Here is a 17,472-nt window from a genome sequence, read left to right on the forward strand (position 1 = left end):
AAAACTGTCTCTGCTACCCCAGCATGGAGTCCAGACAGCGACCACATGCCTCACACGCATGAGGAGCTGGCCAGCCCCATGCTCACAGGTGCACTTTCTTCTCTTTTCTTTTGAAGGTCGCCTGGTCGGCGCTCTGGATGCAGTGTTGGATTCCAATGCACGGGTCGCTCCATTTCGAATTCTGCTTCAAGTTCCCGGCTCCCAGGTTTATTCTCCCATAGCATGTGGTGAGTTACTGAATGGATCAGACGTTTACTGGGCCATAGCCACTGGTGAGTTTTGTTCCAGTTGGAATGTTCCAAACCTTAAGGTGTAAGCATGCTGAGTATCTGCATGTTGGTGAAGCTTGAAGGTAACCCCTTTGGATAGCTCCCTCATCTGCTTTCAGGAACTTAACTCCCCTCCCCTCCACTCCCCTTCCCTGCCCTTCCCTCTCCTTCCCTCCTCTCCCCTGCCCTCCTCTTCCTTCCTCTCCCCTTCTTCTCCTCTCCTCTCCTTTCTGCCCCTCCCTCTCAACCCTTGCTTTCCCCTCCCATCTTTTTTTTTTTTTTTTAAACCATCGAAAGCACATAAAGGCTGTAATCTTGGGCAGCGTAGCTTGGGCATGCCAGGCTTTCATTGGTGTGTTTCATGGTGCTCGTATATTGTTGATAACGAATCGAGCCATTTTCTTCTTAATCTTGTTTCTGACTTACCAAATGTGCTCCTGGATGCATACACATAATGGTGTGGGCAGATTCTGAGGGCTGTGTCTGACTCAGGGTAGTCTTCTCCTATTGTGATGATGTGGGCAGATTCTGAGAGCTGTGTCTGACCTAGGGCAGTCTTGACCCCATGTTCCACCTTTGCACTGAGAGAATGAGTCACTGGACAGCTGGGGGCTGAGAGAAGGTGGAAACCACCTGCTCATCTTCTCCTTCTGGGGTTTCTGTTCCTATCACAGGCATTACCTGGTGCTCTGTCTAACCACTCAGGTTCCTCTTGGGCCAGGAGTCACCACTTCTTGAGAAGACCCTTTTATTAAAAAACAAAACCAAAACATCTTTTTTTTTTTAAACACAAGTAATAAATGCTCGTCTTCCAGAAATGAAAAAGTGGATAAGAAAGAAGGAAAAAATAATCACCTGCAACCCTTTATCCACAGCTAATCTTCTTTCTGAATATATACGTGGTGGTTTTTTAGTTTTCTGTCTTCTCATAGCACCTTATTAGTTAACTTAAACTTTCAAAATCACCTCTACATGTTCTCCAGCAACATTTAAATAAAAAAAAATTAAATTTTATTTTATTGAGATGGAGTCTCACTATGTTGGCCAGGGTGGTGGTCTTGAACTCCTGGCCTTCAGTGATCAGCCTGCCTTGGCCTTCCAGAGTTGCTGGGATTACAGGCATGAGCCACCACGCCTAGCCAACATTGGAATTCTTTTTCCTCGAAAATACAAGAAGTGTGAAGAGAATTCACATTCATATCCCATGGATCCAATACTAATCACTGTTAACATCTTGGCATTTTTTTTTTTCAGTTTGTTTTGTTTTTTAATTAAGACAGATCATTCTGTATTTGCATAAAATGACAAAGATGATGCATGCTCGGTAGAAAGAAATCAGGCTGGGAATGGTGGCTCATGCCTGTAATCACAGCACTTTGGGAGGCTGAGGAGGGAGGATCACTGGAAGCCAGGAGTTCAAGGCCAGCCTGGGTGACAAAGTGAGACGCGCATCTCTGCAAAAAATTTAAAAATTAGCTGGGCGTGGTGGTGTGTACCTGTAGTCTCAATTACTAGGAAGGCTGAGGATCACTTGAACCCGAGTTTGAGGCTGCAGTGAGGTATGATGGTGCCACTGCCCTCCAGCCTGAGTGATAGAGGGAGAGCCCATTTCTTAAAAAAGAGAGGCTGGGTGTGGTGGCTCATGCCTGTAATCCCAACACCTTGAGAGGCCCAGGCGGGTGGATCACGAGGTCAGGAGTTCAAGACCAGCCTGGCCAAGATGGTGAAACCCCGTCTCTACTAAAAATACAAAAATTAGCTGGGCATGTTGGTGGGTGCCTATAATCCCAGCTACTCGGGAGGCTGAGGCAGGAGAATTGCGGTGAGGAGGAGGTTGTACTGAGCCGAGATTATGCCACTGCACTCCAGCCTGGGCGACAGAGTGAGATTCCGTCTCAAAAGAAAAAAAAAAGAAAAGAGAGAGAGTGCGTGTGTCAAATGAATCAGCTAACTGAAAAATACAAAGAAGGTATCTATCTCCCCAAATCCCAGCCACCCAAAGTAACTTCTAGTTTCATGAGGTGAGCATCAGCCCAGATAACTTTCTAAGACATTTAGACACACAGGGATAGTTGAGAAGTTGGACAGAAGGACTTTTATAAAAATGCAACTTGTGTGTCAGTGGTTTTATAACAAAAGTATTACACTTACTTGATTTCAATAAAAGGAAATAAACTGAAATGAAACCAAAGAAATGTTAAACTTCAAATAAATGTTTCTTTAGTACAAGAGAGATTATTTTCTAAAAGGTTCAAGTAAGGTTAAGGGAAGAGATTTTTGAAAGCATTAAAAGGTTAGAATTGTGGCTTTTGAAAAACAATGTTTGAAGTCTGATAGTGTTCACTGGCTCTCCACCCTCTGAGTCAAGGGTGCCAGCATTCTTATTCTCCTCCCTGCTTTCCCAATCTCTCATTTTAAAAAGTTTTATTATTAGTTTTACATTGTACTTTCCATTCTGTCGTGTAACCTTACTTTATTGTTTAGCTCAGTTCTCACTTATACGTTGATTTAATGCTTTTACTCAGGTATAGATTTCTCAATCTGGAATTTTTTTTTTTTTTTTTTTTTTGAGACAGAGTCTTGCTTTTGTTGCCCAGGCTAGAGTGCAATGCTGTAATCTCAGCTCACTGCAACCTCCACCTCTTGGGTTCAAGTGATTCTCCTGCCTCAGCCTCCCAAGTAGCTGGGATTGCAAGCATGCGCCACCACGCTTGGCTAATATTTTGTATTTTTAGTAGAGACAGGGCTTTTTTTTTTTACCTATTGGTCAGGCTGGTCTGAAACTCCTGACCTCAGGTGATCTGCCTGCCTTGGCCTCCCAGAGTGCTGGGATTACAGGTGTGAGCCACTGCATCCGGCCCCAATCCAGAGTATTTTATCTCTTATTTGGCTGGACTCCTGTTTTCTTCCCTCAATAATGTCAGTGTCCTATTTTCTGAATGTTTTTTCCCATTTGCCAGTGTTTGCCCTTGTTTCTGGACTTGAGTGACACTTTGGCTGGGTGATAGTTTGAGGCTGTGCTCTAGAGCAAGCTTGTCCAACCTGCGGCCTGCTGGTTGCATGCGGCCCAGGAGGGCTTTGAATGCAGCCCAATACAAATTAGTAAACTTTCTTAAAACATGATGAAATTCAGCCGGGTGCGGTGGCTCACTCCTGTAATCCCAGCACTTTGGGAGGCTGAGGCGGGCGGATCACCTGAGGTCAGGAGTTCAAGACCAACTTGGCCAACATGGGGAAACCCCGTCTCTACTAAAAGTACAGAAATTAGCCAGGGGTGGTTGTGGGTGCCTGTAATCTCAGCTACTCAGGAAGCTGAGGCAGGAGAATCGCTTGAGCCCAGGAGGGAGGTTGTAGTGAGCCGAGATCATGCCATTACACTCCAGCCTGGACAACAGAGTCAGACTCCATGTCAAGAAAAAAGAAAAAAAGAAATTTTTTTGCGATTTTTTTAAGCTTATCAGCTATTGTTAATGTTAGTGTATTTTATGTGTGGCCCAAAATAACTCTTCTACTTCCAATGTGGCCTAGGGAAGCCAAAAGATTGGACATCCTTGTCTAGAGGTTGGTGGCTGTTGTTCTAGGGCCTTCCTGTATTTGATAGGCCAATAGGAGAAATCTCAGGCAGCACCGATTGTTTTTTTTTTTTGCTTTGCATATGATGAGTTTTTTTTGTGCACACAACTCTGTCTTTATCATTGAAGTTTAGTAACTTGATTAGCATCTGTAACTACTGTGAGCATAGTGTGTTACATTTTTTGGAACATAGTATACTGTTGCAGTCTGCAGATTGGTTTCTTTAATCACTTTAGGAAATTTTCTTGCATCATTCTGTGTATGTATTATATTTTTTGATGCATTTTACATTTCATTTAACTTTTCCACTTCAAGGATACTTTATGTTGGATAGCCGTTATCTGCTTTTCATTTCTGTTTTTTGTTATCTTTTTCATCTGTGTTCTCCATTCAGCTCATAACTCTTTTGAGTTAATAATTTGGTTTGCAGCAGTATATTCTATACCTTGCTGCTTTTAACTTATCTACTAATTTTGTTGTCAAGTTTTTTTTTTTTTTGAGACAGAGTCTCGCTCTGTTGCACAGGCTAGAGTGCAGTGGTACAATCCCAGCTCACTGAAACCTCTGCCTCCCAGGTTCATGCCATTCTCCTGCCTCAGCCTCCCAAGTAGCTGGGACTACAGGCACCCGCCACCATGCCCAACTAATTTTTTTGTATTTTTAGTAGAGACGAGGTTTCACCCTGTTAGCCAGGATGGTCTCGATCTCCTGACCTCGTGATCAACCTGCCTCAGCCTCCCAAAGTGCTGGGGTTACAGGGTTGAGCCGCCGCACCTGGCCTGTTGTCAAGTTGTTTTGATCCTCCTTTCATTTTGTTAGATTTCCAACATCCTTTTAATCTGTTATCCATTAGCTCATCTGTGAGCGCTTGTTTTATTGAACCCGTGTTCTTCAGTTGTTTGGGAGCATGAAACATTCGTGAGAATTTTCTTTTCTTCCTTGAGTGTTCCATTCTCTTCTGGCACAGAATCTCTTCTTTGGAACCTTGTGTTCTCATCCATTCATTTTCTTTAGCAGTCGAGTGTTTGCTTGTTTGCAGTGCTGTTTCTCCTTGTCTTGCTCACGCTTGGGCATCGTTATCCCGGACGTTATATTGGCGCTAACGTAGTGTGACTTTAACTCGTGTTATGGGAACAGGGCAAGGAGGACTGGCATCTCGCTGGACGAGATGTGGTGGCTGAGAGAGTAGGATCCTCTTTTTCACATTTCTTGCAGATTTGGAGCTTTTGATATGAGTATTTTTTTTCTCCCCCCTAGGTTGGCTTCTGGGGAGTTGTCAGGGTGGGGAGTTGCCCACATTTCTGTTCTGTTCCTGAATCCATGCCCTTTGTAACCACAGCCATACCACGTTCTTAATGGCCACACAGCATTCAACTCTGTGGCCGTAGCTCAATTTACTCATCCAATCCTTTATTGGATACTTAATTGGCCTGGATTTTTTAATAGTTTAAAAGTGTTTAAACTGTTACAGTTTAATAGTGAATACCCTGGCTGGGCGCGGTGGCTCACACCTGTAATCCCAGCACTTTGGGAGGCTGAGGTGGGCAGATCACGAGGTCAGGAGATCGCGACCATCCTGGCTAACACGGTGAAACCCCGACTCTACTAAAAAAATACAAAAAAATTAGCTGGGCCTGGTGGCAGGTGCCTGTAGTCCCAGCTACTCAGGTGGCTGAGGCAGGAATGGCGTGAACCCAGGAGGCGGAGCTTGCAGTGAGCGGAGATCGAGCCACTGCACTCCAGCCTGGGTGACTGAGCGAGACTCTGTCTCAAAAAGAAAAAAAAAAAAATAGCAAATACCCATTCATATCAACTTTTCAGGACACTTCACAATCCCTTAAGTCCATTTATTTGAAATGTTTGTTGCCTGCCATGTACCAGACACATGCTTGATGTCGGGGATTCTGCGCTGTGTGTGTGAGGGGCAGTCTCCCTGCACCTAGCTTTTCAGGACCTGGGGGAAGGTAGATAGCAACATGAATAACAGGTGCAGGTGGGCAGAGGGCTAGGGAGGCCCTAGAGAAAAGCACCCTTGCAGAGCACATCCTGAGGAATGGCTGCATGGAAGGGATGTGTGTTTCTTTTTTTTGAGACAGAGTCTCACTTTGTTGCCCAGGCTAGGGTGCGGTCATGCGATCTCGGCTTACTGCAACCTCCACCTCCCGGGTTCAAGCAGTTCTTCTGCCTCAGCCTCCTGAATAGCTGGGATTACACGTGCACGCACCACTGTGCCTGGCAAATTTTTTGATTTTTAGTGGAGATGGGTTTTCGCCATGTTGGCCAGGCTGGCCTTGAACTTCTGACCTCAGGTGATCCTCCCACCTTTGCCTCCCAAAGTGCTGGGATTACAGGCGTGAGCCACTGCACCCGGCGGGATGTGTGTTCCTAATGCATTTTGTGTTTATTGCCAAATTGCCTACCATGACGTTTGTGCCAGCTTCCCTGGGTCCTCCCCTTCCAGCAGTGCAGGAGTCCTGAGCAGGTTAACTCCTAGACCCTCTTTCTGTTGAGCTGAGATCAGCTTCCTTTAGTTCCCACTGGGCGCAATTTCTGCCTCAGGCCTGACCCGAGCCAGGTCTGTAGATGCATCACTTTCTGCTGCCTTCTTGCCCACAGAACATCCCTTGAGTAAGAATTTGTTCTTTCAGTGCACTTTTCTTGGGTTAAGGAAGAGAGAATTGTTGAGTGTATTTCTGTCATGGACCCAGGGTATCAATTTAGATCCTTAGGCCTCTTCTGGGAGTGCCTTGGGCATCTTGCACTGTGTTATTGACTCACCGTAGTTAATATTTTATTGTGTCTTAAGCATTGAGCAAAGGCCCCTGCCCAGGGTTTCAAGTCTCAGATAAAGCCCAAACAAGAAGTGTAGGAAGGGCCTGGGAAGCCCCAGGACAAGGTGGGAACAGGAAGAGTGGCCTGCACGAATGATTTATATCTTCACTTGAGTTTGGCTGCTTGCACAGCAGGATGGGGAGACATAGGAGGGCCTTTGAGGTTAAGTTTTTTTCCTTTTTTTCTAAGTAGAGATAGGTAGATAACTTCATGGGTGAACTACATTATTATTTGGCAGAAGATATCTATGGCTGACTGTGTTTGGAAGGAGAAATGAATTGCTATTATTTTTAACTTAACATGGACCAGAGAATCCCAAGGCTTTATAAAGATTACTGGCTTCAGTGGGTGGAGACATCCTAGGAGAGAGTGGTTGTGAGTTGTTTGGGAGGTTGTGGGTGGTGTGATTTGGGTGAGAGCTGAGATGTCACCTCCCCTGACTCCCTGTCACCCGCGTCCTCCATCCCGGCACTCACTTGTCACCAACTCTCCTTTGACTTGATTTTTGTCTGCCTTTTACTTCATGGAATTAAAAGTTCTCTGAGTGTCATACTTGTGACCTTCTGATGCCTAGGACAGAGCTTGACGTGTCATCAATGTTCAGTAAACCATGAGTGGGTGAATAAGTGGGGAAGTATGGGAGAGAAGGAGAGGAGTCTCAGCAGTTAAGACTTCCGTATATAAAGAGAGTGAAGGTAAGGCACGCAGTTACAGATGAAACTCCTTGGGCGCTTTCTGCCGAGCCAGGCCAGGGATATTCCAGGCAAGGCATGGGCCTGCTCACCACCAACATGCAACAGAAGAACTTGAAAAACAGGGATGTTTCTTAATTTCTTTAAAAAAACAAATGTTTGTATTGTTGTAAAATATATATAACATAAAATTGACCGTCTTAACCATTTTTAAGTGTACAGGTTGGTGGCATGAAGTACATTCGCAGAATGGTACAACCATCACCACCATCCATCTCCAGAACTTTTTTCATCTTCCCAAACTGAAACTCTACCTGTTAAAAACTCACTCCTCACTCTCCTCTCCCCAAGTCCCAGGCAACCCAGATGGGATCCACGTTCTGTCTGTAGGAATTTGCCTACTCGGGCACCTTGTGTTAGTGGGCTCGATCAGTGTTGGTCTTTTGGTGACCGCTTATTACAGTCAGCATCCTATTTTCAAGTGTCCCGCATGTTGCAGTGGGTGTCAGAAAGTCCTTCGTTTTTACAGCTGAATGATATTCCATTGTAAGTCAGCTTTCTTTTTGAAATCATATCTCTGAATGATTGGGCATAAGTCGAAACAAGGATGTGGTGTGTGGAACCAGGAGAGCAAAATCCTAGGAGCTAATTCCTAGTCAGGTCATGGGGAGCAGGAATGCTGGGAGGGCCAGGGTGCCCAGCCTGCAGGAGGGCCGGTTTTTGGCTGAATTGATGCCTATCTCTTGCAGAGCCCTCTGGGTCTCTGGATGAACAAGGAGACTTCATTGCCATTTCTATGTATCTGATGGTCTTAGTCATGACTCTGTCCTGTGCTTGGAAAGTCCAGGCTGTTGTAGGCTGAGAGTTACCTATCATGTTCCTATGTGAGATGTCGATGTCTCATGTTCTTTTTGGTAGGTAATTCCCAAGGTTACCAACTGCATTATTCACACATATATTTTATTCTTTTTCGTTTTCTGAGACGGAGTCTCACTCTGTTGCCCAGGCTAGAGTGCAATGGTGTGATACTGGTTCACTGCAACCTCCGCCTCCCAGGCTCGAGCGATTCTCTTGCCTCAGCCTCCTGAGTAGCTGGGATTACCGGCGCCTGCCACCACGCCTGGCTAATTTTTGTATTTTTAGTAGAGACAGAGTTTTATCATGTTGGTCAGGCTGGTCTTGAACTTCTGACCTCAAATGATCCACCTGCCCCGGCCTCCCAAAGTGCTGGGATTGCAGGCATGAGCCACCACACCTGGGTACACATTTTATTTTTTACCATGGCCCTGTGCATTGAGTGCATTGTTCTTGCCCAGTTTTCAGGAAGCAGAAAGAAAATACAGGCAAGAACTGCAGGACTTTGAATTATCTGCCTAGATCATTCTAAGAATTGAATTGATTATGCAATAATTGGACTCCTTTTCCTGTAGATTAATTGAGGCATGAGGTGGACTGTCTCCTCTGGTTACTGGAAGAGGACTTCCTGATTGCCTTACTTTGAGGCAGCCAGGGTGGGGGTCCTCCCAAGAGCATGGGGAGGGTCCCAGGGGGCCCACTTCAGGGTTGCCTTTCATGAAAAACTTGTCAAACCTTTGTACAGATGGCTTTTTAATAACACTCACTGCTTTGCAGATCCAAGTTTGGACTCTGGGCTGCTCCAGTAGTTTGTTGGCTCTGTTTATGGTAGCTTAAGTGCAAGGTTTTTATGTAGCCAGTAAGGTCTGTCCCATGGTCTTGAGTGAAACGGGGAGCAGGAAAACAGAAAGAAAGGAAAGTGCCACGTTGTAGCAGGGGAGGGTCAGGAGACCACCTTACCTGGGCATTGTGGGGTGCAGGGGTGCCAGCAGAGCAGGAGCTTACCTGGTGGGCAGGGGCACTGCCACATCTTGGGAGGGAGTATGTGTGTAGTTTGAAAAAGCTTACTTAATAGTTTAGATTTGGAAAATGGAAAAAACATCCTTTTGAAATGTTAAAGATCGTTAAAGAAGTTTGTGATATTTTCATAAATCAAAATGTGGCATATGTTTTAAAAAATTGAGAATAGCTGGACACAGTGGCTTGCTCCCATAATCCCAGTACTTTGGGAGGCTGAGGTGGGAGGGTTGCTTCAGGCTGGGAATTCAAGACCAGCCTGGGCAACATAGCGAGACCCCATCTGTACAACAAAATTTTAAAAATTAGCTGGGCCTGGTAGTGCTCCTGTGGTGCCAGCTGCTCAGGAGGCTGAGGTGGGACGGGACCTGGAAAGTTGAGACTGCAGTGAACTGGGATCGTGCTACTGTACTCCTGCCTGGGCAACAGAGCAAGACCCTGTCTCCAAAAAAAAAAAAAAAAAAAAAAAATTGAGAGTACAAGAGTTGGGCTTTCCAGTTTAAACAATCCTTCCCTTTCCCATACTTTCTTTATTTGTTCCTCTCAATATTATATTGGGAAGTGTGATGCTTTGGCTCTGGAAAGGGAAGGAGCAAGCCACAGGGAGCTCAGGGACTTGCCAGGGCTGCTTCAGGCATCGGTAACACTGCGGGTGTGTCAGGTGCTATCCCTGACAGAATGTTCTTTCAGAGCGTTCTTTCTGACGCACATTCTCTTATCCCTGCCCTTGACCACGAGTGGCATCTTGGTTTTCTTGCAGTCTGCATCACTGTTTGCTTTGTCTTTGGAGAGAGAATTTTGTTGAGGGAGGAAATGTTCCAGGGTGGATCAGATTAGCATCTCTGTGAACTTTGTACCAGGGTAGCGAAGGAAGTGCCAACCCCATCTTTTTTTCAAGAACAGAACACCCTGGGTGCTTCAAGGAAAGTCTGGGAAGCAACCCAGTGGGAGGGAAGACAGTACTTTTCTCTGGGTCCCCATGCTGAGGTCAGGCGATGCGAGTTGTTACACTTGTTTTCGGTCATGCTCGGGGTGCTGCGGTTCATGTTTCTTTTCTATTATGGAGTTACTGTCACCAGGCTCTTACTGTTTTAAATAAAGTCATTTTGCTTACGCTCAAATAATTACACTCATCCAAGGCATTCTTCCCTTAGGGTTGTTGTTTATAGTTATTTAAAAAGCAGGGACATACTGAGTCTAACTTGTAGATCTAGTAAATGCTGATATCAAAAGTGATGTTAAAAACTATTCTTAAGACTGGACCTGGTTGGGGCTGGGCACGGTGGCTCACACCTGTAATCCCAGCACTTTGGGAGGCCTAGGCAGGCGGATCATGAGGTCAGGAGATCGAGACCATCCTAGCTAACACGGTGAAACCCCGTCTCTACTAAAAATACAAAAAAATTAGCCAGGCGTGGTGGCGGGCGCCTGTAGTCCCAGCTACTCAGGAGGCTGAGGCAGGAGAATGGCGTGAACCCGGGAGGCGGAGCTTGTAGTGAGCCGAGATCGCGCCACTGCACTCCAGGCTGGGCGACAGAGCAAGACTCCATCTCAAAAAAAAAAAAAAAAAAAAAAAACCAGACTGGACCCAGTGACTCAAATGCCTTTAATTCCAGCACTTTGAGAGGCTGAGGTGGAAGGGTCACTTGAGGCCAAGAGTTTCAGACCAACTTGGGTGGCATAGCAAGACCCTGTTTCTACAGGAAAAAAAAAAAAATTAGCCGGGCGTGGTGGAGCGCACCTGTAGTCCTAACTACTCAAGAGGCTAAGGCGGGAGGATTGCTCGAGCCTGGGAGTTCAAGGCTGCGGTGAGCTATGATGGCACTCCAGCCTGAGTGACAGATGAAACCGTGTCTTTAAATAAATACATGAATAAAACCCTCCAAAACAAAAAACCAATTTTTAAGCCTGGAATCAGACTTTTCTCTAGTGTCTTATAGGTTACAGAACCAGTTGGTAACTTCTGCATAGAGCAGGACTTGATTAACAAGGAAACCGTCTGGAGAGGATCTTAGCAGGCATCTAGTTTAATCCCTTTCATTTTTAGGAGATGAAGAGACATTGACTGGGGCTGTGGGTTTCAAAAGGAGATGACTGGCTAATGACTTTTTATTAAATGATTCCTTAATGATAAAAAAATAACATTGGGAAGGAGCACGGAGGCACCATGACTTTGTGCTGCCTGGAGCTCTCCTTCTTGGCCAGTTTTGCTGGTCTGACCCCAGTGGGTGTGTCTGCCTGCCTACTCTGGTCTCTCCCATTCCATGAGGTCCCCGGGGGCCCACTTCAGGGTTGCCTTTCACTGACTTCTGTGACATATGCTAGAGCCTTGTATATCTGAATTACCTGGGGCTGGTAGTGATCCTGATCAAAAAAATAATAAGGAAATTCAGGGAGTAAGCACTTCTGCCCATTTTCTTGCCCCACATTTTCACTTCTGATTATATTTTCCTCATAGGTAGGAGTTAGTTATCCATATTTGCTCCCCCCCCCCTTTTTTTTTTTTTTTGCTAAGAAAGGTTTTTCTTTTCTTTCCTTTTTTTTTTTTTTGTTATGAAGATTTTCAAACATGTCCCAAAGTAGGGAGGAGAGTGTAAGGAAACCTGCAGAAACCTCATTGTGTACATGCGTGAGGACTGAAGTTTTGCCCTTCTTGAGTTATTTCTTCCTCTCTAAGCCCTTCCCCTACCCCAAAGCATTTTAAAGCAAATTCTAGAAATTATAATATTTCACTTCTACATATTTTAGGAAACATCTCTGAAAAATATGGCCAGTCTTATCACTGTAATGCCCTCACTAAACCGATAAAGTTAACTTTGATTCCTTGTTGTCCCTGGACTCAGTCCATTCTTAGGCTTCCTGCTTGCTTCAGGAATCTTCATAGATCTGGGTTTTAATCCATAGCTAACTAGAACTGCACACCCATTTGGTTGTGTTTCTAAAGTCTCTTTGAGTCAAGAAAACTGTGACTGTCCAATGTGTTCATTTTGCCCACTGCCCATTTAGAACCAATTTCTCAAGATGGGAATTGCAATAAAGAGTTTAATATGTACAGAGCTGTCTGAACGAAGACTGGAGTTGTGTTACTCAAATCAGTCTCCCTGAAAATTCGGAGGCTAGGGTTTTTCAAGGATAGTGTGGTGGGCCAGGGAATGGAAGCTGCTCGTTGGTTGGGGATACAATCTTAGCAGTGTGGGAAATGGTCTTTGTGTGTGCTGAGCCCACTTCTGCGGGGGATGACTGGGCCAGTTGGTGGGTCCGGGTGGAGCCATCTGTGATCAGAAATGCAAAAATCTGAACAGACATCTCAAAAGGCCAATTTTAGGTTCGGTAAGAGTGTTATCTGCAGGAGTAATTGGGGAAGTTGCCAATCTTGTGACCTCCTGGAATAAAGGCTGGTAATTGTTTAAGTCTACACCTTAGCATAATTCAAGCTCCCCTCATCCTCCTAACCTGGTGGTCTTTCATTAGCTTTCCAAGGGTGCTTTAGTTTTGGGGAAGGGCTATTATCATTTGATATGGTTTGGATCTGTGTTCCTAACCAAATCTCATATTGAAATGTAATGTCCAGTGTTGGAGATGGGGCCTGGTGGGAGGTGATTGGATCATGGGGGTAGATTTCTCTTGAATGGCTTAGCACCATCCCCTTGATACTGTCCTCAGGATAGATAGTGAGTGAATTCTTACGAGATCTAGTTGTTTAAAAGGATGTAGCACCGGCCGGACACGGTGGCTCACGCCTGTGATCCCAGCATTTTGGGAGGCCGAGGCGGGTGGATCACGAGGTGAGGAGATCAAGACCATCCTGGCTAACACAGTGAAACCCCGTCTCTACTAAAAATGCAAAAAATTAGCTGGGTGTGGTGGTGGGCACCTGTAGTCCCAGCTACCCGGGAGGCTGAGGCAGGAGAATGGCGTGAACCTGGGAGGCGGAGGTTGCAGTGAGCCGAGATCATGCCACTGCACTCCAGCCTGGCACTTTGGGAGGCCGAGGTGGGTCGATCACGAGGTCAGGAGATCAAGACCATCCTGGCTAACACAGTGAAACCCCGTCTCTACTAAAAATGCAAAAAATTAGCTGGGCATGGTGGTGGGCACCTGTAGTCCCATCTACCCGGGAGGCTGAGGCAGGAGAATGGCGTGAACCCGGGAGGCGGAGGTTGCAGTGAGCCGAGATCATGCCACTGCACTCCAGTCTGGACGACAGAGCGAGACTCCGTCTCAAAAAAATAAAAATAAAAATAAAAAGTATGTAGCACCTACCCCCTCTCTCTCTTGCTCCTGCTCCCACCATGTGAAATGTCCCCCTTTGCCTTCCAGCATGATTGGAAGCTTCCTGAGGCTCCCCAGAAGCAGAAGTTGCCATGCTTCTGCAGCACCGTGAGTCTCGGGTATTTCTTTATAGCAATGTGGGAACAGACTAATACATCATTTATACTATCACCTAAATGTCTTCCAAAGTTAGGTTGGCCCAAGCCCAGGAATGACTAAGGGCAGTTTGAAGGTTAAAGGCAAGATAAGGATTGGTTAGAGCAGATCTCTTTCATAATTTCTCAGTTATAATTTTTGCAAAGGCAGTTTCACGGTTTCAGCCCTCTTCCTCCCCATCCCTCTTTTCATGCCACTGACCTGTTGAAGAAGTTGGGCCAATTTTTATGTGGAATATCCTGCTGGCTGCACAGTCTGTTTTCTCCCTCAGGGCATCATTTAACTTAGTGCACTTTTCTTCATGTTTCCTGGAAACTGGAAGTTACTAATAAAGGTTTAATTGAATGTAGGTTCAGCTGTTTTTAGGAAGAATACTCTATAGGCTGCGCCATGTATTTTATTTTGCTTTCTCTCAGGAGGCACGTATCATCTGGATGTCTCACTCCTATTGATGCTAAGATTAGTTCATGAGTTCAGGTGACAGCTTCCATTGCATTCTCCCCCATCAAGCTTTCGTCAAAGGTTTTTTTCCATTATGATCATTGCCTGAATTCACTTTTTCTCTATGGATCATGAAATGGTGGTTTTCTAATTTGATCATTCCTTTTACAACTGTCAGCTTGAGTTATCTGTAAAGAAGAACTTTGTCTCTTCAACTAGTGCTATTTGGTCACCCTGAGACATAATATATTTAGAAAACATGGGGTAAAATGCCTCCTTTTGCTCTGTAGTTGCCTACTGTTAATGTAAGGAGTTGGTGCCCTGGTCATCTGCAGTGATGACAAGTGAATTATTATTTTTCTATTTTAGCTTCCTTTTCTTTTTCTCTCTCCCTTCTCCCCTTTTTAGTATCATTTTAAAGTTAAGAATCCCTGCTCCTAGCATTTCATTATGAAAATTTTCAAACATACAGAAACGTTGAAAGAATTATACAGTGAACACTACAAGCCAGGAGTTTAAAAATATATTCACTGTGTTTCAATTAATTGCTGGATTTTTTTGGTATGTAGATTGAACCATCTTCTGCCCATTAGAGCCCATTTGTAGTCCGTTTTATACTGCTATAAAGAACTGCCTGAGACCGGACAATTTATAAAGGAAAGAGGATTAATTGACTCACAGCTCAGCATGGCTGGGGAGGCCTCAGGAAACTTACAATCATGGTAGAAGGTGCAAAGGAGAAGCAAGGCACTTTCTTCATAAGGCAGCAGGAAGGAGAAGTGCTGAGCAAAGAGGGAAGAGCCCCTTATAAGACCATTTTGTGAGAACTCACCATCATGAGAACAGCATGTGGGAAACTGCCCTCCTGATTCAATTACCTCCACCTGGTCTCTCCCTTGACACGTGGGAATTATGGGAATTACAATTCAAGATGAGATTTGAGTGGGGACACAAAGTCTAACTATATCACCCTTCCTGTGACTTCTATGACTTTTTTTTTTTTTTTTTTTTTTGAGATGGAGTCTCACTCTGTCGCCTAGGCTGGAGTGCAGTGGCGCAATCTTGGCTCACTGAACTCCCAGGTTCAAACAATTCTTGTGCCTCAGCCTCCCCAGTAGCTAGGACTACAGGTGCGTGCCACCACGCCTGGCTAATTTTTTGTATTTTTAGTAGAGATGGGATTTCTCCCTGTTGGCCAGGCTGGTCTCAAACTCCTGACCTCAGGTGATCTGCCCGCCTTGGCCTCCCAAAGTGCTGGGATTACAGGTGTAGCCACTGAGCCCGGCCGACTTCTATGACTAAACTGTAACATTTGTCTCAAGTGCTTCCTGGCTTTCTGGCCAACAAGCTGTGAAATGCTCATCTTGTACCTTTCCTACCTTTTATTTGGAATCAGTCATTCCTCAAGTAGCTATGGCTCCTTTTTTAATGAGTATTTAACTGATATATGATGCTTATTTAATGGTATTTAGGGACCACAGTTTAGGCTGTAGGGGTGCTCATTGTTACTGGGTTGTCATTGCCTCTAATGCTTTTCAAGTAAGTGTGAACCTAAAAAGTGTGTGTGATGATAAAGAAAAAATAAATAATGAGTTCATACTGACTTTTCCAATTCAACTGTAAAACTACATAGTTATAACTTAACTTTGATTTTATATTTCTTCTCTTATACTGAAAATCTTGATTTCTAACAATGTTCCCATAATTGTTTGTCTGTTTATCTAGTATGTGTACACGCACACCATTTCTAAATAATGTCAATATTGCTGTTAAGAATAGTTGAATGAGATTTTAAGGTTTTGAAGCTCTATATGGTGTTAGAATACATTTAACTACAGGTGTACCTCCTTTTATTGTGTTTCACTTTATTGTACTTTGAAGATACTGCATGTTTTACAAATTGAAGGTTTATAGTAACCCAGAACTGAGCAAATCTGTTAGCACTATTTTTCCAACCGCGTTGGAATGTGTTCACTTTGTGTCTCTGTCATATTTTGGTAATATTTTCAGTAGTTCAGACTTTTTCATTATTATTATGTCTGTTGATGGTGATCTGTTATCAGTGATCTTAGTTGTTACTGTTGTAATTGTTTTGGGGTGCTATGAACCATGTAAGACGATGAACTTAATTGATAAATGTTGTATGTATTCTGACTGCTCCACCCACTGGGCCACCTTCTTCTTGGGCATCCCTATTTCCTGAGACACAAAAATACTGAAATTAGGCTAATTAATAACTCTACAATGGCCTCTAGAGCTGAAGTAAAAGAAAATGTCGTATGTCTTTCACTTTATATCAAAAGCTAAAAATGATTAAGCTTAATGAGAAAGGCATATCAAAAATTGAGATAGGCTGAAAGCTAGGCCTCTTGGGCCAAACAGTTAAAGTTGTGAATGCAAAGGTAAAGTTCTTGAAAGAAATTAAAATTGCTACTCCAGTGAGCACATGAATGATAAGAAAGCAAAACAGACTTATTGCTTCTATGGAGAAAGTTTTTGTGGTCTGTATAGAAGACCAAATAAGCCACAACATCTTTTTTAGCCAAAGCCTAATCCATGCAAGACTCTCACTTTGTTAAATTCTGTGTAGGTTGAGAGATATGAGGAAGCTGCAGAAGAAAAGTTTGAAGCTAGCAGATGTTGGTTAATCAGGTTTACGGAAAGCAGCCATCTCCATAACATAAAAGTACAAGGTGAAGCAGCAAGTACTGATGGAGAAGCTGCAGTGAGTTATAATATCCAGAAGGTCCAGCAGAGCTCGTTGATGAAGCTTGCCACACTACACAACTGACTTTAAAACAATGTAGATGGCCGGGTGTGGTGGCTCACGCCTGTAAATCCCAGCACTTTGGGAGGCCGAGGCGGGCGGATCACGAGGTCAGGAGATCGAGACCATCCTGGCTAACACGGTGAAACCCCATCTGTATTAAAAATACAAAAAATTAGCTGGGCGTGGTGGTGGGCGCCTGTATTCCCAGCTACTGGGGAGGCTGAACCAGGAGAATGGCATGAACCCGGGAGGCGGAGGTTGCAGTGAGCTGAGATCGTGGCACTGCACTCCAGCCTGGGCGACAGAGCAAGACTCCGTCTCCAAAAAATAAAAATAAAAAAATAAATAAAACAATGTAGATGAAAGAGCCTTCTGTTGGAAGAAGATGCTATCTAGAAATTGTATAGCTGGAGAGGAAAAGTTAGTGCCTGTCTTCAAAGCTCCTCTTGATAGGGGCTAACATGCCTGGTGACTTCAAGTTGAAGCCAGTACTCATTGACCGTTCTGAAAATCCTAGGGCCCTTAAGAACTATGGTAAATGTATTCTGCCTGTGTTTTATAAATGGAACAACAAAGCCTGCATGACAGCACATCT

At 44.5% G+C, this 17,472-nt stretch overlaps 1 protein-coding gene across 5 annotated transcripts in view; it reads left to right on the forward strand.

The window, feature by feature from the left end:
• The window catches only part of TBC1D8 (TBC1 domain family member 8), a 144,555-nt gene that overhangs the window by 61,394 nt on the left and 65,689 nt on the right, over positions 1-17,472 (forward strand). For 3 of the 5 annotated variants that reach the window (XM_063788967.1, XM_001162139.7, XM_063788966.1), the window contains exon 2: positions 117-227. Coding sequence is in view for 4 of the 5 variants with exons in the window: in XM_001162139.7 (XP_001162139.1) it covers positions 117-227 (111 nt within the window). In the remaining variant the exon portion in view is untranslated. Of the gene's footprint in view, positions 1-116; positions 273-17,472 lie in introns of all 5 variants that reach the window. The other 2 variants (XM_016949125.4, XM_016949126.4) reach the window with 1 other exon arrangement.

This window comes from Pan troglodytes, chromosome 12 (genome assembly GCF_028858775.2).
Source record: "Pan troglodytes isolate AG18354 chromosome 12, NHGRI_mPanTro3-v2.0_pri, whole genome shotgun sequence".
Lineage (NCBI taxonomy): Eukaryota > Metazoa > Chordata > Mammalia > Primates > Hominidae > Pan > Pan troglodytes.